The following is a 27222-nucleotide window of genomic DNA, read 5'->3' on the forward strand; positions in this document are numbered from 1 at the left end:
AATTTTACCAATTTGTCGGTGGAGGACCCCAACTCTTCTTCCCCTAACACCCCCCCCCCCCCTTTCCCATTAGCACCCCCCCCCCCCCCAATCCCTTGACAGACTTCTGGGAGTCACCTCGAGTGTAAAATGTACTGAAGACAAGTTAGCACAAATTACATCTCACACAATGTGCAGAGTTTTATCTAAATTTTGGATCTGGGAGATCATTCTGTAATTCAGTGACTGTTTATAAACAGAGACTGTGAAGGTCCAATTAATGTCATGAACTGTGTTAATATTCAATAATGCATTCTGCAAAGTGTAACAATAGTGCTCGTCAGTGAACGCCGCCATTTCCAAATGATATTTACTATGCACTATGCATTTTGATATGACTATCTATGTGGAAGGACTGTGTTAATAGTGAATGTGTTAATGATTTACTTGCCACACATTAATTATCGTGAATCAGTACATCTATGTTGGGTAACTGCACTGGAACAATCATGATATAGGACATCAACGGAGTGTAGTATGTGACTAACCCTTTATCTGTGCATAAATTATGTTAAATGAGAGTCAATCTGGCCATAAACTGCAAGTGATTCAATATCAAAGAGCCATTAAAGTAATTGAACTATAAACCTTGTGTGGACTTTATCATTAGAAAAAGCTTACTTGAGACATCACATTTCAGCCAGATTCGACAGAGGTCAGCTACTGAGGGCAAATTAGCACAGGTAAATAAGGGTTACGTTGCAAGCCCACATGTGAAAGTAGTGGGGAGAAGTGTCAGATGTAAATGTTGATGCAGACAGAGTTTTAATGCTGTGTAGCATCCTGCGTATCTGATAATAGCCTCTAAAACAATGAAGAAGAAAGAAAGAATGAAGAGAGACACTTTTAGGCCTATGTTTCACTGAGTATAAAAAAAAAAAATCAAGTACACAAATAAAAATGCTTATGAGACACAGACAGATTGTATGGGGGGAGGAGGGAACCCAAAACAGACACACAAACACACACACTGTACAGTTAACAACACTTCGAAACATGCAATAGAAAACAAGAAAAATGACATTTACAGGAAAAAAATCTTTGTTTATTAAAATTTTCACTGCACATTATATACAAAATGCTGATAACTATTAACATACACATATGCCTATCTTTCATGAATATACTCTTCGGCTGTTGGAACTGTAAATGGCACTTCACATTTGTGGCTTTTAAGTAATGATGCCAATTTAATTAGAAATTTTGGTTCTGGAATGATGTTTGCTTCCTGAGCCGATGTCCAGAGAGAGAGTGCTCCTACAGTATCACCCTGACGGCCTGTAATATCAAAACAGGTTATGAAGCAATTTGTGATAACTGAAATAAAGGTTGCTTCTTCTCCCAATTTTTAAGCTATGAGAAAGTAAGCTAAGAACATCAGTTTTAATACACAAAGTGCAGTGTACAGCAGAACTAACATCCACAAACAAGCAATAACGCCAACATTTTAAAGTCAATAAAACCACAAAAGCTACATAAACAGAACAGTCCTCTTGTATTTCATTTCAATAACTGGCTGTGTTGTCCTCACAGTAGGATCAAACTAAGGTTACTGCAATGAAGCCAATGCATGTATATAACACTAACTTAGCACCTTCTGCTTTGCTCGCATAGACTTTATGGCCTGCAGAGATTATTTTTGTTTTCATTTAATTTTTATGTTGTTCACAAATTGAAACACATCCAATACTTTTCACACTAATTATGGCCATATAAGGATGGTATGTTCTGAATGTACTTCTTGCCAAAAAGCAATTCTGATGGCTGGAGTTCATAGTTTTTGTTAATGATGCCTTTTGTGTTCTTGTGGAGGTATTTCCATAGCAACTTTCATCCCCTAACAGATATTTCTTTATATCTAACCAATACATGAAATACCAAGTTTCGTAAATTTAGCTTTAAAATTTTTTTAATGTAATAAAATACTTTCTTCAAAATTTGCATTCCCTTAGGGGTTGAATCTCCAGAAATATTGACACACGTTTTTTTTTTTTTTTTTTTTTTTTTTTTTTTTAATTTCTAACCAAGAAGTCTAATATCAATTGACAAAGAAACTTTCACTCACTATTTTACTCCCTTAGTGCCTGAATTTCCAAAAATGCTGAAATTTTGTTTCCAAATGATTCTTACTGTGCACTTCATTTTTGTTTTGACATGACTTTCTACTTGTGTTTCAATGTTTTTAGAAATTGAACCCCTAATGGATTGAAATAGGGGATGAGACTTTTTTAAAAGATAAATCTGTGAAAATTTAAATTTCACTTCAGAGTTAGAAATAACCATTTTTACTGTTTTTATTTTCACCCACTATTTTACACCCTTGCTGAAACGACACCAGTTTTTTGTACTTCTAGCTTCAAACTTCCCTTAATAGCAATATACATTCAAAAAGCCTTTCACCCCCTTAGGAGTCAAATTTCAGACAACTCCTTCTTAAACAATGTAACATCCACCCCCCCCCCCCCCCCAAACTTGAAGTTTCTATAATTAAAGGTTGAGGCTGGGCGATGATGAGTCAGTGAATCAGTCTGATCTTGTTTTACCATCTTAGGTGTTGAATTTCCAAAAACAGTGAAACACACATTTTTTTTTACTTGCAACCAAATACCACTGTTCATAGATATGACTTTAAAAATTCTTTAGTAGTTCCTTAATAATGATAAGTTTTCACCACTATTTCACCCCCATACAGTATAATTTTCAAAAAATTGTGAAACACAAATTTCTTTATTTATGAGTGAAAAAACAAATACCAGTTTTCACAGGTATCGCTTCAAAAATGACATGACAGTGACAACAAAACTCATCCCTTATTTCACCCTCTTAAAGTTGGAATTTCTAAAAATCCCTTGGATAACAACACTTCCAGTACACTTCCCACAAATTTCAAGTTTCTATCCTTAGCAGTTTGGACTGGGTGATGATGAGTCAGTCAGCCAGCCAATCAGTCAGGACGCCTTTTATATATACAGATTAACACAACACAGTTGTTTTTAATTACAAGTATTTTATCCATAAATCTGTTGATGAAATTTGCTCAGATGAACTGGTCTTGTATGAACAGTGAAACTGTACCAACTAACTGAAAAATCTGAGTTCTTGATATCAACAGTTAAGAAGCAGCTAGCCTCACAATGCATGAACTGAATTTAAATACATCTGGGAAGAAGAGACCTGCATCACATATGAAAGAAGCAGTTGAGAAAATAATGTGCGAATTCAACTGTAAAGGCAAACAAGCCACCACCCTACATCCACACACTCACAGAAGGTAGCTAGTGATAGGGGTCACTTCCAGCAGAATTTAGCCCATGCTAACAATCAAAAGAAAGAATTTTATACGTAATTCTGTACACAGGTGGAACATCCTAGTTAATTCTAAAGGTACTTTCTAGTTTTAAACAAACTTTACCTAATGTATCAATATTATTGAAAGGAAAGTTGCTACTCACCATACAGCACAGGTGCTAAGTCACAGACAGCACAACAAAAAGACTATCACACAATACGCTTTTGGGCAACGAGGCCTTTGTCAGAAATAGATGATACACACACACACACACACACACACACACACACACACACACACACACACACACACACACACACACGACTGCTGTCTGGTTGACTGGTTGGTTTAAATGGAGGGGGGACCAAACTGCTTAGTCATCGGTCCCTTGTCCATGTTAAAAGAATCCCACAAGGGAAAGAATAAAACAAACAAGATGTAGAACACAACACTGAAAGGAAGGAAACATCACAAGAATGGGAGAAAGGCAACAAATACTACAAGGAGGGGGAGGGGGAGGGGGGAACTGGGGTGCAAGAAACAGGTAGAAGAGATTAAATCAAGAAAGCTGATTACCATGTCTGGCTGACCATGAGAATAAAAAGGAGAAGCCAGCCACTCTGCAACACATTAAAAACTTCCAGCCTAAAAGCAGTAGAGCGGAGGACACAGAAGGACGAAACACAAAGGACATGTGCTACAACTCAGATGGAATGATAAAACCCACCCTCACATATAAAATGTAAAACTTAATCAACCAATGAGACGTTGTCAGCTAAGATTACCAGTAATGAGTCTGGTAAGCAAAGATTTTGTTGCAGGGCAACCATAGAGGGACAACTCAACAGAGTATGAGCCACTGTCAAATGGGCACCGCACTGACACTGAGGTGGGTCTTCACAGAGCAAGAGATAGCCATGGGTGATCAAAGCATGGCTAATGGGAGCTCGTAGAGGACCAGAGTCCCTGCGAGAGGCCTGCACGGAAGACTTTCACACATTTGTAGTCTCCTTAATGACACGCAGTTTGTTGTGTGTGCTGTTCTCCCATTCCAACTCCCAAAGCTGAAAAACCTTGCGGTGTAATAAGGAACACAGGTCAGTTACAGGAATGCTGATTTCCATAAGCAGTTTCCGTGTAGCCTGCTTGGCCAGCTTGTCAGAAATTCACTGCCTGGGATGCCAATGTGTCCTGGGGTCCACACAAACACCATTGAACGACTGGACCATTCCAAGGCATAGATGGACTCCTGGATGGTCGCTACTAACGGATGGTGAGGGTAGCACTGGTTGATAGCTTTGAGACTGCTCAAGGAATCAGTATAGAGAAGAGATGAATCACCAGGGAATGAGCGGTTGTGCTCAAGAGCATGAGATATGGCCATCAGCTCTGCAGTGAAAACACTACACTCATCTGACAAGGAGTACTGCTCAATATGCCCTCTGTTAACATATGCAAGCCAACATGACCATCAGCCATTGAGCTGTCGGTGTAAACCACTTCAGAGGCCCAGGACATGTCAAGAATCTAAAGGAAGTGACAGTGGACAGCAGAAGGGTTAACTAAGTCCTTAGGGCCAAGCGAAAGGTCCAGACGAAGCTTTGGCTTAGGTTTACACCATGGAGGTGTACATGATTGGACCCCGAGTAGAGGTTGTAAGGGTAAGGACTCCAGTTCAGACAGAAGGGATCGGACGTAAATCGCAATAATAAGCCCTGACCTGGGCTGCCGTTGCGGGAGATGAATGCTGTGATTGGGGAAAGGAGACAGAAATTCAGATGGTCAGGAGAGCTACGAATGTGTGCAGCATAACTGGTGAACAGTTGTGCAAGTCTCATCTGCAATGGAGGGACTCCAGCCTCCACCCATACGCTGGTCATTGGACTCATCCTAAAAGCTCCTGTCGCTAGTCGAACTCAACAGTGGTGCACTGGGTCGAGTAAACACAACATTGAGGGCGCCACCAAACCATAAACCCCACTCCCATTGTCAAGGCGGGATTGAACAAGGGCTCTGTAGATCTGCAGCAGCCATAGGGGAGTGATCTGCACCCCAGTTGGTGTTGCTCAGGCAGCGGACAGCATTGATGTGCTGCCAGCACTTCTGCTTAAGCTGACAAAGATGAGGATGCCAAGTCAATTGAGTGTTGAAAACCAGTCCTAAGAATTGATATGTCTCCACAACCGCGAGTGGATCGTCATTAAGGTAAAGTTCTGGTTCCAGATGAATGGTACAATGCTGACAGAAGTGCACGACACACAACTTTGCAGCTGAAAACTGGAAGCCGTGGGCTAGCCCATGACTGCGCCTTGTGGATGGCTCCCTGTAGGCACTGCTCAGCAACATCAGTATTGGAGCAGCAGTATGAAATGTAGAAGTCGTCTGCATACAGAGAAGGTGAGACCGATGGCACTACAGCTGCTGCTACACCGTTAATGGCCACTAAAATAGAGAGACACTCAATACAGAGCCCTGCAGGACTCCATTCTCCGGGATATGGGGGTGGGGGGTGCGGAAACTATGGAAGGCACACACTCGGACATGGAAAGTAAAGGGTGACATGGAGTTTTGGGAGTGGGCCCCGAAGACCCCCCTCATATAAAGCGGCACGGATATGTCATCACCAGGTTGTGTCATACACTTTCCATAAATAAAAAAGGATGGCAGCCAGGTATTGGCCCCTGGAAAAGGCTGTTCGGATGGTAGACTTGAGTGATACAAGATTATCAGTGGTAGAGCCACCCTTGTGGAAAACGCTCTGGCATGGAGCCAGTAGGCCTGGTGACTCTAGGAGCCAACACAACCACTGGCTCACCATATGTTCTAATAGCTTACAAAGAATGTTGGTGAGACTAATGGGCTGATAGCTATCCACATCAAGAGAGTTTTTACTGGGATTGAGCACTGAAATGATGATGCTCTCCCAATGCTCTCCCCGCTGCTGCGACAGAAACATGCCTTCACACCAGACCCGGTTGAAGATGATGATGAGATGTCACTTGTAGTCGGATGGGAGATGTTTAATCATCTGACTGTCGATCCAATCTGGCCCAGGAGCTGTGTCAGGGCAATGTGCAACGGCGCTGTGGAGCTCTCAGTCTGTAAATGGGGCATTATAGGGTTCACTGTAGAGTGTAATGAACGGGAGGACCTTCCCTTCTGTTCACCGTTTGAGGGTGTCAAAGGCTGGGGGGGGGGGGGGGGGGGGGGGGAGGTTATCTCTCTGACTCAGAGGCTCAAACATAGTGCTCAGCAAAGTGCTTGGCAAATGCGTTTGCATCAGTAGATAACATGCCATCTATGTTAATGCCAGGGACACCTGTGAGGTCTGGTACCCAAAAACACATCTGCTCTTCGTTCAGACTTGGGAAGGTGACATATGGCACCCAATGATTGAGAAGTACCTCTCCCAACACTCCTATTTCCATCTTTTTATAAGCTGGTGAATGCACGCATGGAGCCGTTTAAAAGCTATTAGGTGCTTCAGGCAAGGGTGCTGCTTATATCACTGAAGAATCCGCCTACGCTTTTTAATGGCCTCAACAATTTCCGACGACCACCAAGGTACTGTATTTCGCTGGGGGTGCCCTAAAGAACAAGGGATCACATTTTCCTCAGCAGAAATGATCATTCTAGTGAACCGCTCAACCACAACATCAATGGTACCATGTGGGGGAGATTCAACGGTGACAGCAGAGGTGAAAGCTTACCAGTCCGACTTGTTTAGAGCGCATATGGGTAGATGTCCAGGGGAATGGCACCATGAGAGTGACAGGAAGTGGTCCCTACCACACAAATCATCATGGGCTTACCAGCGGACAAATGGGATAAGCCCTGGGCTGCAGAGGGATAAATCAATGGCATAGTAAGTCTGGTGAGCCACACTAAAATGTGTGGCAAAGGTCGAGTTGAGACAGTAAATTTTTGACATCTCTATCTTTGCCAGTAAGCACAGTGCCACCCTACAAGAGGTTATGTGCATTAAAATCTCCCAAAAATAGGAAAGGTTTAGGGAGTTCAGGAATCAGTGCAGCTGATACGTTCAGGGGTGCTGCACCATCTGGAGGAAGATATATGTTGCAGACAGTTATTTACTTTGTCATCCTTATCTTGACAGCCACAGCTTCAAGAGGGGTTTGAATGAGCACAGTTTCACTACATACTGAGTTCAGGACAGACGCACTATTATAGACTCACTATTATAGTCAATATGGTTATTGTAATATTACCTATTGCCGTGGAGGGCTGGGGTCCGCATTGCCGGGAACCAGGTTTCCTGGAGCGCAATGCAGAAAGCAGGTGTAACCTTAACAGTTGCCATTGCTCAGCCAGGCAGTGGAAAAAAATGCCACAATTCCACTGGAGGATGACATGATTGTGAGGCTGAGAAGGCATGAACCCCCACGGAGACAGTTTACACCTCAGGGTCACCTGCTGCCACTGACTTAGTACCTGAGCAGTCTGTAACTCTTGTGTCTGAGGGTCTGGCAAGATCTAGGTCCTCAGTGGACGCTAGAATCTCCACCTCATCTTCAGACACAGAGCATGTAGGTAGCTGTGGTGTGGGTGCCACCACAATTTCCTTGTTCTTGGGGGTCTTCTTTTTGGATGTCTCTCACTGCTCCTTGGGTTTCTCTGGCTGGGAGGGCTTCACTGATTCAGTCTCCGGGACTGAGGAGGATCATGAAGCACTACGACCAGCTGCTTTTGGGCACTTCAGCCACTGGTTTTATCTTTCCCACTGGTAGAAACCAGAGAAGGGAGAGACCCAAGGGACCCCTTCTTAGCATGAGGAACCAAAAAAGATTTAAGCTTCTCCAGCTGACAAGTGGGGACTGATGTCTCCGATGGTTGTGGGGCAGTGCTCCCGAGGTAGGTGGTGCAGGAGCAACAGGGAGGGAAGTGCCCCTCACCATCAAGAGGGCAAAAGTAGTCTTGTGGCTCTGAGAGCCGATTGGAATTGGCGGAACTGACGGAGCTGGAACATTTCTCCTAGCAGCGGCGTAAGATGATGTCATAGCCACAGGATGCAGGTGTTCAGTTGGTCCAAGGTCTTGTATTCCATGATTTTTCCATTCTTTCTGGAGAATCCTGCAGTCCAATGAGCAAGGGGAATGGTGCTCTCTGCAGTTGACACAGATGGGAGGCAGGGCACATGAAGTATTGGGATGTGATGGATGTCCGCAGTCCCAACATATGATTCTGGAAATACATTGGGAAGACATATGCCCGAACCTCCAGCACTTAAAACACCGCATTGGGGGAGGAATATATGGCTTGACATCACACCGGTATACCATCACCTGACCTTCTAGGGTAATGTATCACCCTCAAAGGCCAAGATGAAGGCACCTGACTATCCTTTGGACCCTTATGTATGCACCAGATGAAATGAACACCTCGTTGCTCTAGGTTGGCGTGCAGCTCATCATCAGACTGCAAAAGTAGATCCCTTTGAAATATAATACCCTGGACCATATTTAAGCTCTTATGGGGCTTGATGGAAACACAAACATCCCCCAGCTTGTCACAGGCTTGTAGTGCTCGTGACTGGGCAGAGGATGCTGCTTTTATCAAGACTGACCCAGATTGCATTTTGGACAACCCCTCAACCTCCCCAAACTTGTCCTCTAAACGCTCCACAAAAAACTGAGGCTTCATCAACATGAAGGAGCTGATTAGCTTTTGTACATACGAAGTACTGGGGCGAATAAGCATCACTGCCATCATTAGCCTGGCATTCCTCCTTGGTGCAGCCAGGGAAGGGAACAATTTGTGGTCATACTTCTTTGCATTGTAGTTAGACCTAGACCGCTTAGAGACTGCTGGTGTTGGGCCACCAGCAAGAGATGACTTAATATGACACTGCATGGCATGTTATCCGCCCTGATGCCACCCACTCCAACCAGGGGCCCTAACCACAGGCACCACCAAGCCACAGCAAAGGCCACCTGGCAGGATGGCCATTGCCGGGAGTCCTGATGCCCTGACATGATGGACGTCTACTCCTTGGCATATGTGGGGAGTTAATGTTGCAGGCATCAGCAGAGCGATCCCTGTGTAATCAGGGGGCAACAACCAACAAGATATATGGCAGCCCAACCACAATGGACTGGCTCCTGTGCTGGATATGAGGCGCAAAGAAATCCATAGTCATCGTCTGCACAAAAAACGACACTGAATAATGGATGGAGGAAAACACACCCAGGAAGGTCTCCTCGCAAAGAGATGGAGAATGAGCAGAACTGCAAAGCAAGATGAGATAGTACTGCAGTCGTGTGTGTGTGTGTGTGTGTGTGTGTGTGTGTGTTGTGTCTGCATCTGTCATCTATTTTTGACAAAGGCCTTGATGATTGAAAGCTTATGGTGTGAGTCTTTTTTGTTGTGCCTATCTGTGACTCAGTATCTTCGCTATATGGTGAGTAGAAACTTTCCTTTTCATAATACTGTTACATTCCACCCTGGATTTTCGATTGTTTGATTTTTACCTGAAGTACTGATCAGCAAATTCTGTTCGAGCATATGAAACAGCCAGTAAAGATAATATGTGTAAAAGAACATTGGCTTAAAACTGAAATTATTTTTATCCACAATAAACTAGCAAGCTACAAACTGACTGCCAGCTTTTGCAGAGGTAAGGGGTACGGCCACCCCACATGAACCATGAACCACACTAAGTTGGGGTGCCTTGGGTGCCTCGACACAGATACCTGTGCTGTAGGTGCAACCACAATGGCGGGGTCTCTGTGGAAAGGTCAGACTAACCCACAGTTCCTATGAAGAGAGTCAGAAGCCTTTTCAGTAGCTGAAGGGGCAACAGTTTGGGTGACTGACTCATATGACCTTGTAACATTAGCCAATACAGCCTTGCTGATCTGGTACTGTGAATGATTGAAAGTGAGGAGAAGGTCCGTTTTTTTTTTTCTCCTTAGGACATCCAGCTCTGTGAAATGATTATGGCATCCTCTAGGGGAACTATTATGGAAGTAAAATATTCTCCCATTTGGATCTCTGAGCATGGGATGCTCAAGAAGATATTGCCATCAGGACAAATAAAACTACCGATCTGTGAGTCAGAGTGTGGACTGTTAGATCTCTCTATCAGGTATGTAGGTTTGGGGATTTAGATATGGAAATAGACAGATTGAAGTTATATAGAGTGGGAATTACATGTGCAGTGATAGAATGAACAGTACTTTTGGTTGTGTCAATAGAGGATTATCAATACAAAATCAAATAGTGGCAATGCAGGAGTTGAATAAGAAAATAGGAATGTTTGTAAGCTACTTTCAACTCCACAGTGAAAGCTTTATCACAGCCAATACACACACAAAGCCAACACCAACCACAGTAGTACAAGTTTATTTGTGACCTAGCTCCACAGCTGATGAAGAGATTGAAAGAATGTATGATAAGATAAAGGAAATTATTCAGATAATTAGAGGAGGCGAAAATTTAATGGGTGACTGGAATTCAACAGTAAGAAATGTCAGAGAATGAAAGACAGTATGAGAACACAGACTGGGGGAAGGTATGAGTGACGAAGCCGCATGATAAAATTTTGCACAGAGCATAAGTTAATCATCACAAAAACTTGGTTTGAGAATCAAGAAGGTTGTATATGTGGAAGAGACTGGGAGATTCTAGTATGTTTCAGACTGCTTATAGAGTGTATTCAGTAATCTCCATTACAAACTTCTAGGACTTGTAAAGGGGAGTGAGTACATAATATTTTGAATGAGAGCCTAGGTCCGGAAATGTACCATTTCCATTCTATTATGGCTTCAATTGAGATTTTCAACTCTCACAGTTCTGCTTGAGGAATTGAATTAGGTGTGATGCAGTACAATTATTAAGTAACAATTAAAAAGGAAGCATAACGAAATATCCATTTATCACTTAAGCACATTTATTTGTATTAACACTTAAACATCACATTCTGAATGTACAGTATATTGGGTTCCTTTTTGTTTTGAAATAATATAAACATGTAATATTTAAGTGTTAATACAAACAAATGTACTTAAGTGTAAGTGGATGTTTCATTATGTTTCCTTTTTAATTGTTACTTATTAACTATACTGCATCACACCTAATACAGTTCCTCAAGCAGAAGTGGACAAGTTAAACATTTGAATTGAAATCATCTTAGAATGGAAATGATACGCTTCCAGACATGGGTTCCAATTTAAAGCATTAAATACTCACTCCCCTCTACAAGTCCTAGAAGTTTGTAACAGTAATTTACGAACACCCCGTATAATGGTAAGAGATTTCAAAATGAGATTTTATGACGCACAACTTTTCTAAGGGTAGATGTGGGCTCTGAATGTAATTTCTTGAGTATGAAATGCAGATTAAAAATGAGGACATAACGAAAAGGTAGAAATTTAAGAACATACATGGATGGATATACTGAATGAAGCAAGGATTGCTGAGTAACTGATGTTGGACTGAAATAGGGGAAAGGGATAGAATGCAAGATGAACAGGAAGCTCTGAATGATGAAAAAAGAAAGCCAGCAGAAAAATCACACACTAATTCCTGGAAAAGACTGGAGATATTGCATTTAATTGATGAAAGGAGAAAATATAAAAATGCAGCAAATGATGCAGGTGAAATGGAATACAGACATCTCAAGAATGAGATTGACAGTAAGTGCAAAATGGCTAGAGGATAAATGCAAGGGCTATAGAAGAACGCATAACTAGGGGAAAGACAAGTGTCACCTGCAGGAAAATTACAGAGACTTTTGAGGAGAAAAGTGAAGCAGGTGTGTGAATGTCAAGAGCTTAGATGGTAAACCGGTACTAAGCTAAAGGCAAAAGGAATATACTGAAGAGCTATACTAGGAAATGAAATGGAGGAAATTATTATAGATAGAGAAAAGGAAGTTAGTAAAGATGACGTAGAAATATGGCACTGCAAGATGAACTGGAGTGAGCACTAAGTGAAAACACATCCCCTGGAGTAGATGACATTCCCTCAGAATTATTGAGACCCCTCGGAGAGCCAGCCATGATAAAATTATTGCCCCATTGTGCAAGATATATTGTTAATTTCCCAGAATTTCTTAGCCTTGAACCTTGTGTCACCATAATTCCCCAAATCCCTCAACACGAGCCAACCTTATGTCTGCATAAAAAACTGCAATCCACCACAAAAAAACTGATCCCGACCGTGTAATTGTTCCTGCTGGCAAAGGCTACATCACTGTTCTTTTCAACTGCATAGATTACCTGGTAGAAGGGCTCCACCAGCTGTGAGATTCATCCACCTACAAACGCTGCTACAGCCTTGACGCTACTGAACACTACCTTTCCCAATGCTCGATGATTCCAAACGTACAACCTCCTTCCTAGACACCATGACCAACTACACTCATGGAAATAGAAAAAAGAACACATTGACACCGGTGTGTCAGACCCACCATACTTGCTCCGCACACTGCGAGAGGGCTGTACAAGCAATGATCACACGCACGGCACAGCGGACACACCAGGAACTGCGGTGTTGGCGTCGAATGGTGCTAGCTGCGCAGCATTTGTGCACCGCTGCCGTCAGTGTCAGCCAGTTTGCCGTGGCATACGGAGCTCCATCGCAGTCTTTAACACTGGTAGCATGCCGCGACAGCGTGGACGTGAACAATATGTGCAGTTGACGGACTTTGAGCGAGGGCGTATAGTGGGCATGCGGGAGGCCGGGTGGACGTACCGCCGAATTGCTCAACAGGTGGGGCGTGAGGTCTCCACAGTACATCGATGTTGTCGCCAGTGGTCGGCGGAAGGTGCACGTGCCCGTCGACCTGGGACCGGACCGCAGCGATGCACGGAGGCACGCCAAGACCGTAGGATCCTACGCAGTGCCGTAGGGGACCGCACCGCCACTTCACAGCAAATTAGGGACACTGTTGCTCCCGGGGTATCGGCGAGGGCCATTCGCAACCGTCTCCATGAAACTGGGCTACGGTCCCGCACACCGTTAGGCCGTCTTCCGCTCACGCCCCAACATCGTGCAGCCCGCCTCCAGTGGTATTGCGCCAGGCGTGAATGGAGGGACGAATGGAAACGTGTCGTCTTCAGCGATGAGAGTCGCTTCTGCCTTGGTGCCAATGATGGTCGTATGCGTGTTTGGCGCCGTGCAGGTGAGCGCCACAATCAGGACTGCATACGACCGAGGCACACAGGGCCAACACCCGACATCATGGTGTGGGGAGCGATCTCCTACACTGGAAGTACACCTCTGGTGATCGTCGAGGGGACACTGAATAGTGCACGGTACATCCAAACCGTCATCGAACCCATCGTTCTACCATTCCTAGACCGGCAAGGGAACTTGCTGTTCCAACAGGACAATGCACGCCCGCACGTATCCCGTGCCACCCAAAGTGCTCTAGAAGGTGTAAGTCAACTACCCTGGCCAGCAAGATCTCCGGATCTGTCCCCCATTGAGCATGTTTGGGACTGGATGAAGCGTCGTCTCACGCGGTCTGCACGTCCAGCACGAACGCTGGTCCAACTGAGGCGCCAGGTGGAAATGGCATGGCAAGCCGTTCCACAGGACTATATCCAGCATCTCTACGATCGTCTCCATGGGAGAATAGCAGCCTGCATTGCTGCGAAAGGTGGATATACACTGTACTAGTGCCGACATTGTGCATGCTCTGTTGCCTGTGTCTATGTGCCTGTGGTTCTGTCAGTGTGATCATGTGATGTATCTGACCCCAGGAATGTGTCAATAAAGTTTCCCCTTCCTGGGACAATGAATTCACGGTGTTCTTATTTCAATTTCCAGGAGTGTATATCCTCACACACAATTACTTCTCCTTTGAAGTGATCACCTGCAAACAAACATGGATACACCAATGGACACCCACATGGCACTGTCCTATTCCAACCCATTTATGGGTCGTCTAGATGGAGACCTGTCCCATACATACTCCCACCACCACCACCACCTACTCCAGCCAGGGTACAAGCATTATGTAACCCATCAAATGCAGGGCTACCTGTGAAACCATTCATGTGATCAACAAGCTAAACTGCAATCACTGTGCTGCATTCTACATGCGCATGACAACCAACAACCTATCTGTCCATATGAATGGCCGGCCACCAATTAACTGCAGCCAAGAAACAACTGGACCACCCAGATGCTGAGCACTCTGCCCAACAGAATGTTCTTCCTTTTAATGACTGCTTCACAGCCTGTGCCATTTGGATCCTTCCTACCAACACCAAATTTTCTGAATTGTGCAGGTAGGAACTCTCCCCAAGTACATCCCTTCACCCTTAAGGCCTCGATCTTCATTAGTCATTGACCAACTACCTATCGCCTTCCCTGTTCTTACTCCAGCACTACACAGAGCCCTCTTTTCCATCAATGCATCCAAAACCTTACCCCCCCCCTCCCCCCCCCCCCCCCCCCCACACACACACACCTCCCAACTGCCCCTTGCTGTCTTACACACTCTCTCTCTCTCCACCTTGTCCTAAGCTCCCAGAAGCAGCACTGCTGTCCTATCCTCCCCTCCTCCCCCCCTCCTTTCCCCCTCCACAGAGACTGCTTCTCCCATCATGCAAAGCTGCTCCTAGTCTGGCCACGGCAGCAACCTGTGGGTGTATTGCATTTGTGTGTGTGTGTGTGTGTGTGTGTGTGTTTTGTTCAATTCAGAAGATGGGATTTTGGTCAAAAGCTTACTTGTTTGACAGTCTTTGTGTGCCTATACGCAACTCACCATCTCAGCTTTGTGGTGAGTCGCAATTTATCCTTTACTAATATTGTCAAGGATTTTGTGTTTGCAGACTAGATGAGCATGACATATGGTTAAGTGAGTGTTGCTGTGCTGAATGTATTATGTACAAGCTAAAATATTCGAACAGACTGACAACTCAGATGTAATCCTGTGACTCTTGGTTGATTTTGGTGGAATGTGGTACATTCTGATGTTGAAATTAGTGACTATAGGGCACACTACTTTGTCTGTTCTACACAGAAGGTAGCAGCTGTAACACATCCCACCATGACAACCAAGGTGCAAATTCTTCCAAAATCAAGATGCAGATCACTTTATCAACTAAATAATTTCCTGTTTCTGCATGGAAGGATGATGTTAAACACACTCTAAAAAGTTTGCAGGGAATTCTGATAAATTCAAATACATCAGGTGGTCAACTACAGGACTGACTTTAACATTTAGGATATGATTCCAGCACTATTGCTTGAAGAGAGTACACTGATACTTCAAGCAGGCTGATAGTAAAATTATTTCCATTTTTTAAGAAAATTAGTCAAGATTTTGGGAACAGTTTGCTCCTTCTAGGGATAAGAATCCAGCAGTGTCAGCTATCAATAAACACGTTTCTCCATGATTATTTATACAGGGAGCCTATGAATTACTGTTCACACTGTGGCCACTGTACATACATATCAGCAGAACACATACATTCTCATTTCTAGCAGTTGTAGGCAGTTGAGGCAGTTGTAGCCACAATGACTACCACAGTAGACAGGGCAACTAAAACAAATAGGACTTATTTGTTCATCGAACTAGATAAAGGGGCAATAAGGAGCTCAAGACATTTAAATCTGAAGAGTAGCATGCAGAATATCTGCAGCCAAGGTTAAGGGGTGGGAACCTACATGGTATGCAGGCACTGTAAAGAAATTTAATAAAACAGAATATTTCATATCAGGTGTCAAACACAGCACAGAGCCATACACAGAGAGGTACTCTATGGATCATGTTTGTCTGTCAAAAGGGCAATGTGTTGCCATCAACACTGCCAAGCTAAATATTATTGAAAGATCTCTCATAAAAACCGAACAAATACTGATCATATGTAAACAAACAAATACTGATCATATGTAAAAGCTGCTAGTAATACCAAATTTAGCATTCAGACATTCATGGACAGTGCAGGAACTGAAACTGAGGGTAATAAAACAAAGCAAATCCAAAAGCAGAAATTCTCAACTCAATTTTCAACTGTTCCTTTACAAAGGAAAAATCCAGGATTATTACATCAATTTAATTCTGGCACCACAGCAAGGATGAGTGATATAAATATTAGTGTCAATGGTGAGGAGAAACCTTTGAAACTGAACAATGTTCCAGGGTCTGATGGAACCCTATGAATTTTTATACCTAATCTGCAGGTGAATTATTCCCTCTTTTTGCCATAATCTACAGCAGATCCCTTGAACAAAAAAACCATGTCCAACAGTTGGAAGACATGTCACATACACCTATACGAAAAGCTGCAGAAGTGATCCACAAAACTATCATTCAACATCCATGACATCCACTTTTTGTTCTGAGCTAAAACATAATGAGATTTCATGAACAGAATGACCAGCTTCATGACAACCAGCATGGATGCCAAAAAAGTCGTCACATAGACACAGTATTTCTTGAGTTCCAAAAAGCATTTGACTCAGTACCATACTTATGCTTACTATTGAAAGGATTATCATATGGAGTATCAAGCGAAATTTGTGATTGGACAGAGGAGTTCTTGGTATGGATGAATCTGTGTGTTACCTTGGATGGAGAGTCACTAACAGATGTAGAAGTAACTTCAGGTGTTCTATAACGAGTAGGGTGGAAAGTTAAAATGTTATGGAACCATTGCTGTTCATATTGTATATTAATAACCTTGCAAACAATATTAACTGCCTAAGGCCATGTTAATAAATGGAAGATTAAATTTTTTGAGCGCCAGTCTACACAAAGCTACCAATGTACCGTATTTACTTGAATCTAAGCCGCACCTGAAAAATGAGAATCTAAGCCACACCTCAAATTTAGGACTCGAAATTCAAGAGGAGAGAAAAATTTTAGACCACACATCCAAATCGAAACAAAGTTGGTCCACTGTAACATGAGCCACAATTTAGGTCGAATGGATGAAGATACAACTACAGTAGTTTGGTTCGAGTTGTAAGTTTAACAGTTAAGCTTTACCATGTAGCCACTGCTATGTGTCAGGTGCTTCATCCGTATTTATACAGGTACCCTTTCTTTTTCATGTGCTTCGTCTGATTTGAATCGACTGCTTATTTTGCTTTGATCTGATAAGTGCCATCCTCTTTGTTATAGGTGTTTACGTCACTCTAAGCTGAAAATGCATTATTGTACTGTGTCATGCATTGTTTGTCGCATTCTGATAATGAGTTTTGCAACCTGTCACCACTCGCAGCATGGCTTGCTTTTGTGCGGGCTACCACGGCTTACAAATAAAGAAGAGAGAGAGAGAGAGAGAGAGAGAGAGAGAGAGAGAGAGAGAGAGAGAGAGAGAGAGAGAGAGAGAGAGAAATTGCCTCATAAGCGAAACAATGGCATGAGACTGCTATTTGTTGTTACTTACACTGCTGCTTTCTTTGATAGTGATCAGCAAGAACCAAATAATACACTGCATATGATAGAATATGTTCTGAACGAGAACAGTACATGAATCTGATCATATATAGATGGTCACCTCAAGAAATTGTGCCTCTGTAATTTTTGTGTATTCCTTGCTCTAACTGAAATAAAGCTGAAGTTAAAAATTGTGTGTAATATTACAAATATCTTCTTCAATGATTTTTCACATATACGACATGCAGCAAAGTGGGTGGATGATAGATAGATAGATGAAGTACTGCAATGGATTCCAGAGAAAATTGATGACTGAAAAGGTAACCCAAAGGAAGGAAGGAAGAAGGAGCTGGAGGAGGAGGAGGAGGTGGTGGTGAATTAACATCTCCTATACATCTGCAACACATTATTTATAGAAAACACTCAAAGTTAAATATTTAAAAATACGTGACTTACAGTATATTTCCAACATGTATGTATAAATTGAAGGGATGTGTGGATGTGGTAATCCTTGGCCTGCTGCTACTATCTTCTCAAGAGGAGATAATTTTTTTTCATCCACAAATCTCTTGCATCGTTGAATGAAGAGTGACCAGTTGAAATGTTTATTCTGAAATCAGATCAATTTTATTGTTTTCCATCCCTAAATCAGTTCTATAATTAACAAAATATATAGCAATACATGTGTATGTCAAAATGCTTTTATAACATATAAAAGAAAAATGTCTGTCACAGTAGGTATGTACCCCAAAGGGATAGGTGTTCAGTCTTGAGCACAAAGCTTCTATTCTCAGTTTTACCATGCAGTGGTAAAACTAAAAAGAATCATGCATTCATCATATCCCACAAATCACACCAGAAAGGCCAATCTATGGGAACATGACATCAGTTAAGGTCTACATAAAAAAGCCAATCAAATAATAGAAACTTAATCTGCACGCAGTACTAACAATAAACTATCAATATACTGCTCAGCAGTAATTACAATTATCATAGCTGAATGTGATCTAGTGAATTAAAAGGGAAGCTTCTCAATATGCACTATATAGCTGCTGTTTATCTGCTAAAGGTATCTGTAGCAAAAACCTGACCAGGCTATTGCCCTGACTGCCAGCAGAGTGTATCATTTCTTCGCCGTGGCAGTAGGGGAGGGAGGGTGGTGGGACCGTTGACTAGTCTGCCTTCTAGCCTCAGGAAAGAACCCTGGTAATCATTTGATAGCAAACAGAATGGATCTGGGGCCATCCTGTAGGGACTGGAATGAAGAAGAATCCCCACAATTATATTGGACTAAACTCAGGATTTTCATGGGTGGAGTTTAATGATCTAACCACTGGACTACCACGGCCACTGTTTATTCGCTACTGGTACATAAATATTTACTTGATTAGATAGGTAGTTTCTAAAGAAAATGTTTACCCACATTCACGAATTACTGAGTCATATTACAGTAAGTTACTGCTTGTCATATAGCTTTACAATGAACATTTCTATTTACTAGGCCCTTGACACTTCCCGTTCTTTGAATCTAGAATTCACATAAATTGTAAAAAGAGTGGCTAAATGAACTGTGTTCTTTTAATTTTTTCAACTGATTGAGATTCCAAAATGTCCTGCTTCATGTTAGATGACAGCTTTTTACACAAAGTATATGTGAAAATTATTTTTGTTTCTTGTATTGTTGTTGTATCACAGTTCAGTTGAAACAAATTTTTATTTTTAGCAACAAGAGCTGTTAAGGAGTAAGTATGTTGGGAAATGAATGCAAGAATTTCAAGATTCTTAAAAAGGCTGATGTGTAACAGTTCCCAGAAACCAGAAATGTCATTTAGGTAGTTATTAAGTGTGGAATATAGCACTACGCACACTCTGGTTTCCCGTACATGCAGACTGGGTGCGAAAGACGTCAGCTCGGAACATCGACAGAGCACGACAGTGAGTGTGGTGAGTGTCCACATATTATGGAGGCCCCCTAATGCTTTGACATCATGGCATGGCGGTGCCATGGAAGTCCTGGAGCAAAAGGTGTGGACAATAATGTCAATGCCAGAACAGTTGAAGCACATAAAAGAAAAACTGTCATTCCGAAATGCCAAATCAGTACATGTTATGTTAAATTTTAAGCTATAAGTTAAGAGAGATCTGTTTCATCCACAATCATAAATGAAGTCACACTGTGGAAACATTTTGCTTATAAAACAGAAGCGTTACTGTACAAGTGACTACATCATTTTAGTAACTTGAATAGATCAGAGCTCTCATTCAGCACCCACCACTACGAAAAGTGAAGAAATCCACCGATGATAGGAAATGTCACTACCTAGTGGCACTGCATATCAGATCTGCTACAGCGAATTACATCAAGAATCATGACTGCAAGATATCTGTAATGCAAAAGTTGGCATACATATTAGCTGGTGACAGGCCACATATGGCATGGAATACAAGTGCCAAAATCCCACTTCTTTCACTTGAAGTCCCCTACAAATTGTTTGCTCATCTATTTTACAATATTTTAGTCATTGTTTCTACTGAATAATTACTTTGTTTACTTGAGCTGCACTGTCCCACAAGATAATTCTGTAAGTTAATTGGAAGTGAAAAGACGCAAAGAAAGCAGACACATATTTCGGTCAACACAATGGGAGCTGCTTCTAAGCACTAATATGCTGGGCTAAGCATCTCGATTAGTTATCCACGTCTTGTCACCATCCAGTTCAACCCCAAATAATTCTACAAACAGTGTTTCATTTAGCACACGATCATTAAAGTCCACTCCTGGTGCTGGCATGTTCTTTTGCTGGTTTGAAATTGCATAGTATACGTCTTTCGAAGATTAAGACAAACTGTTGGCTCAACAGGCCTACAGTTAATTCACAGCAATAATCAGAACTGTGCTTGATATGATTGAGTTTGGACCCTCAGTTAGTATGCTTATGTCAGTGGCAAACATTACAGTTTTTGAAGATCATTTATGTAAGTTAATAATAAGAGCAGGCTCCAAACAAAATTTATCTGGGACCCAATATGCTCTGTTTCCACAATCTGAAATTAATTTTCTTCCTCTTGCACAGCCAGTATGACACACTGTTTTCTGTTATGGAAGGTAAGACACCATTCATGCAAAAGGGATCACATTAACATCATTACATTTCAGTTTGCTGTGGTTCACACAAGCAGTGTCTTTGAAAACGCCACAGAATATTCCAACAGGATAATTATTCCTATTTAACCCTGCTACGACTTCATTTATGAGCTCATTTGGCTTCCTCTTTGGAGAATCATCTACAAAAGTTAAATTGAGGGGCAGCTAACAAGTTCTGCTCATTAAAATGCGTTGAGTTTCTATAAAATACCACTTTCCCAAAGCCTTTTCAAAAGACTGAAAGAGGTGAGATGGATCCATCAGTGGAGGTGTTTTGCTTATCTCCATTTTGGGCATTACTTCAGAATATATATGAAAACAGCCACGCCATATACCAGCTCTGCTGCAATCACTGCACAGCTTTTCACACTTGTATGACCGCCAACCAGCTGTCCACCAGGATGAATGGCCATTGCCAAACTGTGGCCAAGAGCAAAGTAGACCACCCTGTGGCACAACATGCAGCTCAACATAATGCCATGACATGCTGCCGCTGTCATCTGTGCTGTGCCAAAGGTGAACATAACGACTATTACCGTATTTACTCGAATTTAAGCAACACCCAAATCTAAGCCGCACCTGAAATCTGAGACTCGAAATTCAAGGGGAGAGAAAAGTTTTAGGCCGCACCTCCAAATCGAAACAAAGTTGGTCCATTGTAATATGAGACACAATTTAGATTGAATAAATAACGATACAGCTGTAGAAGTTTGGTTCGAGTCGTAAGCTTAGCAGTTAAGCTTTACCAGGTAGCCGTTGCTATGCATCAGGCGCTCCGTCAGTATTTATATGGGTACCCTTCCTTTTTCACGTGCTTTGTCTGGTTTGAATTGATTGCTTATTTTGATCACTCAAAGCTGAAAATGCATTATTGTACTGTGTCATGTACTGATTGTCGCATTCTGATAATGAGGGCTTACGACCTGTCGCCGCTCGCGAGATGGCATGCTTTTGTGCACGGTACCACCGCTTACAATTATAAAGCAAAGAGAGGAATCGTCTCATTAGCGAAACAATGGCAAGAGACTGCTATTTGTTGTTACTTACACTGTTGCTTTCTTTGATAATGATCAGCAAGAACCAAATAATACACTGCATATGATAGAATATGTTCTGAACGAGAGTTTAGTGAAAAAATTTCAGTTTGAAAATCTTTGCAGATGCCTCTTTAGTACATTACATTCTGCACAGAAATTAGAGTCACCTTAGATTTAAAAATCTAGTCAATTGCACTGCTTCATTTCTGACGGTATCACTATTAGGCAAAAGAATAATATTAATATAAACATGACATGATATTCTTCCACGTTTGCTGTTGTCGCACTCTAGTTTCGTAGTTTATTAGGCGGACAGGATTTAAATGAGATAGCAGCAAACAAAAAAGAATACATGGCAAAATGTTTATATTCGTATTATTCTTATGGTAAAGAGAATACTGCATGTGATTCACAATTCATAAAAATTCCTAGCAACCATTTCTTCTCACAGTTAGGAAAAAATTCAGAACGCTGAGTTGGCCATATTGACAAACATTCTTGCCAGTCGGTTTTTCGTAGTACACTGAAATGCTGCTACATTCAAAGATGAAGAATATGGAATTTGTATTTACTGTGTTGGATAATGGATGAAAATGCAGTGGTCAAAACTCGGGGCACAGAAAAAAAAAAGCTCGTCTTTTTTTTTTTTTATTATTTATTTACTGACGCAGAGGTTTTGGTGCCATTATTTACCTTTGTGCCAGCAAAGCGCTACATATATTTGATGGCAGAAGTTAGTTGTGGCGGTACCTACCAACATTTTTCAGAACTTCCGCTTACTTTGCACTCGATTCTAAGCCACAGGCGGTTTTATGGATTACAAAAACCAGAAAAAAAGTGTGGCTTAGATTCAAGTAAATACGGTAGGTAGGTGGCCATGATGTTCTAGCTGATCAGTGCAATTGTGACTTATTTAGCCTCATAGTCAAAAAAAGCCTTTTGCACACATACTGGGCGTCCCATTTATCTTGACTACTCTAAATAACTGTTTGTCCAGATGAAAATTACAAAATGTTTCAAGCAAATGTTCTTCAGCCGTCAGTATGATTGCTTTGTTTTTTTACAAAGATATGAACAGCAGTATAACTTTTTTAAATGGCACCCTATATTTTTTATTCAGTAATTCATTTCCTCTCCTAAAGACCTATTCGAAAATATATCACAGTGTACCATTCACTGAAACACAACATTATTAATTACATAGTACAACATTGACATTGAGCCTGGGATCACAAACTCATCCACTTGCTGGAATTGTCAGAAAAGAAACGAAAACCAAGTAAAAACATAACACACAACTGTCTTTGACTCTCCGGTACTACTGCCTAGGAGTAGAACATTCAAAGATGCTCAAAGTGGTGACCCTAGACACTGATGCCCTGGTGCACTCGTTGAATGAAAGAATTATTTACTGCTTCCAGTGCTGCCTGCTGAAGAAAATTACAAGCAAGCACGATACATTCCTGCATGACCTCTGGAATTGTTGGAATATCGTGATAGACAATGTCTTTAATGCATCCCCAAAGAAAAAAGTCCTGAGGATTTAAATCAGGAGACCTAGCAAGCCAAGTAACTGCTCCTCCTTGACCAATCCATCTGGCAGGATACATTTGGTTCAGAACACGACACACACGCAAGGCATTATGTGCTGGACATCCATCATGTTGATACCACATAAGCATTTTGGTTCTTCGTGGCATTTCATCCAGAAGAGGAGGAACAATTTATCTGTGCCGTTTAGACTACCATTGATGAAATAAGGGCCAATAATTGTAGTACCAAGCATCTCACACCAGACGCTAACTCTCCAGTGACGCTGATGTTCCATCTGTCTAAGCCATCATGGGTTGTCACTGGACCAATAATGCATGTTACTTAAGCTGTCCTTTGTTTGAGAAGGAACATTCATCGGTAAATAGAACATTCAAAAGAAGTTCGGGTTGGTGAGGATTTGCTGCTGTGTCCACTGACAAAACTGTACACAATTTTGGAAATCATTCCCATGCAATTCTTGATGTAGATGTACATGGTAAGGATGGAACTGATGACATGTAACAATACAATGTACACTGGTTTTAGGAATGCCAATCTCGTGTTCAAGCTGTCATGTGCTCACATGTGGATTCATAACAACAGAAGTGAGAACAGTAACTTTGGCAGCTTCGTCTGTGCGAGTGTTATGACGATTGCATTGTTGTGGGTTGAAACTTCCCATTTCCTGAAGCATCGCGACAAAATGAGAAAACATCTGTCAGGAAGGTGGGTTCTTGTCAGGATATCGCTCTCTGTACAGTTTTGCTGCCTGTGTAGCATTTCGCCTACCTCCGACAACAACAATAAAAGAAACATTATGTCAATCCAGTTTGTAAAAAGAACAGCCTTTACTATATGCCTACTCTACACAACAGTATTTAAAAGTACTAAACTACTGGACTAAATGTACCTGTTCATAAGAAAACAGTATTGGAATTACTGTTCTGCTAACTTACATTCGCCATAGATGAGTAGCATTTCTGTCTTCTCTTTGTTGGTGTATATTCTACTCACACAGCTCTTCAACTGACGATGGTTGATGGAATGACAGGTGTGCATTCTACTTACTTTTCCATTTGTCCTCTGACAACATCAGCACGTGGATGTGATCCATTACCACGAGTACCTGCACTAAGTGCTGGGAGTGTCAATGTCGTGTTATCTAATTAATAACATTGTGTTTCAATGAACGGTACACTGTGATACATTTTTGAATAGGTATTTAGGAAAGGAAATGAATTACCGAATAAAAAACACAGGGTGCCATTTAAAAACATCATGCCGCTGTTCATATCTTCATAAAAAACCAAGCTACAAGGAATGCAATCATGCTTATTGATGTCCCCCTGACGGCTAAAGAACATTTGCTTTGAAACATTCTGTAATTTGCATCTGGACAACAGACAGTTATTGAAGGTAGTCAAGATAAATGGGACACCCTGAATATTGATCAAAATGTTTTAACACATTTGCAACAGGATACAGACAGTAAGGAAATAACAGACAAACTCAATGATAACTGTATAAATGTGACAGAAAACTTAAATAAAGAAAGAAACAGTTCGAAAAAGAAGAGTCGTGAGCTATAACAAAATGATACAGTGCAATGATCTTGAAACCAGTCTCAAAAGAGGAACCGAGAAAAACTATACAGACTTTAAAGGCCAAGAAATCATTGGGTAATGATGAAATACTGAATCACATCATTTTTGGACATACAAAATGATCCTTTCAGAGCTGGAATGCATCCACTAAAAACAATTTCAGATAATTTAGGTGAAAACGGGCTTCTAAAACATCCTGGAAATGCTATTGTAAAAAATATCAGATATTTTCCTGGACAAGTACAACATCCTCAAACCATCACACTATGATTTTAAAAAGAATAAATATGAAGAATTAACAATAGTCACTCTGATATTATATATAAAACAGCCATTAGATAAAAAAAGTTCTATCTGCTATATATAATGAATCCCTCCAAATGACAGAATATTACTGCTCATGCAATATCCATACCAAAGCTGGGAATCTATGGCAACTGTGGGCAAGCATGGAAAGATTTCAACCACATCCAAATAACAGGAAATGGTGCTCATTAATTATTACATGTACTGGTCAGAAACTAAAGCATTCAATTACCATATTGAAGGATTCCATAAAGGCCACAGCTGTGTAACACAACAGTAAATGATAAAAGTGTTGAAGAGAAAAAGAAGAAAATCTTTACAGATAACATGATGACACGGAAAAAAGAACATACATGAAGCAACTTGCGAGAAATACATTTATTTCTGAAAACATGTAGTATAATGGCTTATGGGAAGTGACATGGCTGTAATCCTGACAAACATAATATATGCAGTGATCAAAAGCAAGTCTTGTGCATATAAAAATATAAGACAAGATGAAGTATAAGTTACTAGACTCCTAGATATTAGCATGAGTAATGGGCTCAAATGAAAACAGCACATTAACACTGTCTGGCAAAAACATTTTCATTAAGAAGCAGCTGTGACAGTATGAATCAGTGTGCTCTTTGAATGATAATGTACAAACGACGTTGAAAAAGTTTTGCACAGTCATCTCTAATTTTTTTATTTTTTGCAGGAGGAGAATGAATTTTTTGTGAACATACTTGTAACATTTAGCTATAAGTTGGCATATAAAAGTATTTTCTTTTATTTAGAGGTGAACCATAATGGTGAACCGTAGTATATGCCAGATTGTGACAATTGTCGCTGATAGAGTTCCTCTTCAAGACCGGAGATGACTTTGCCACATCGATTCACAGGATGTTGCTCCCTGTTTGTGGGGGGGGATCGCAGCAGTATCCAGCGGTGGTTGCAGAGGTTTAAAGAAGGTGATTTCTCTCTACTGGACAATCCACGATGCGATGGACCATCGACGGCAGTGAGTGATGTGAATAAGGAGACGTTGATCAAATCATCGAAAATGACAGATATGTACCAGCGATACCACACTACCCAACGACAAATGAGTCATTTCAACAAGCTGTCATTCATCACACATCTATCATTTTGGATGATTTGATCAATAGTCTCCTTATTGACATCACTCACTGCTGTCCAGTAGAAAGAAATCACCTTCTTTAAACCTCTCCAACCACTGCTGGATACTGCTGTGATCCACTGTGTGCTCCCCATAAACAGGGAGCAACTTCCTGTGAATTGATGTGGCAGAGTCATCACTGGTTTTGAAGAGGAACTCCATCACCAACAGCTGTCGCAACCTGACATCTACTTCACAGTCCATTATGGCTCACCTGTAAATAAGAGAAAATACTTTTTTATACCAACTTATAGCTAAATGTTTCAAGTATATTCACATAAAATTTCATTCCCCTCTTGCAAAAGGTAAAAAAATTAGAGACGACTGTGCAAAACTTTTTGAACGCTCTTTGTAGTATGGAGTAAGAGTACATAGGAACTGAAACATTCATAAAACAAAAAGTGTGTGTATGTTGAGGAATGGAAAAGAACCTATTAGGACCATATTAAGAAAAATACTCACTGAATCACGCAAGAACAGCATCTTGGTAATTATATTTCCAAAGATACATAAAACAATAATATAATTCCCACAGAAGACAAACCGCTTATGAGCATATCCGTCAAATAGCAACGCTCCTCAAGGGATCTCAGTAGTCAAGTATCCACTTAATTTGGTCAAAAATCTGTCCAACATCTAGCCCGGCAGCAATTTTCAAAGAAGATCGCGGTAATGTAAAGCTACACTCCAGGCAAATAGTTTCAGAAAGACTTTCTAACATTTGGAGTTATATTCACTATTAACAAAT

General features: G+C 41.4%; 1 protein-coding gene across 2 annotated transcripts in view; it reads right to left on the minus strand.

Moving 5' to 3' along the window:
• Positions 1-1071: 1071 nt before the first annotated feature.
• LOC126271854 (leucine-rich PPR motif-containing protein, mitochondrial-like) overlaps positions 1072-27222 on the minus strand; it is a 155168-nt gene continuing 129017 nt past the window's right edge. For both annotated transcript variants that reach the window (XM_049974188.1, XM_049974189.1), the window contains 2 exons: positions 18144-18297; positions 1072-1317 (listed from right to left, as the gene is read on the minus strand). In XM_049974188.1, the coding sequence (XP_049830145.1) occupies positions 1148-1317; positions 18144-18297 (324 nt within the window). In that variant the 3' untranslated portion in view covers positions 1072-1147. The remainder of the gene's footprint in view (positions 1318-18143; positions 18298-27222) is intronic.

The sequence above is a fragment of the Schistocerca gregaria genome, chromosome 5, assembly GCF_023897955.1.
Source record: "Schistocerca gregaria isolate iqSchGreg1 chromosome 5, iqSchGreg1.2, whole genome shotgun sequence".
Classification (NCBI taxonomy): Eukaryota; Metazoa; Arthropoda; class Insecta; order Orthoptera; family Acrididae; genus Schistocerca; species Schistocerca gregaria.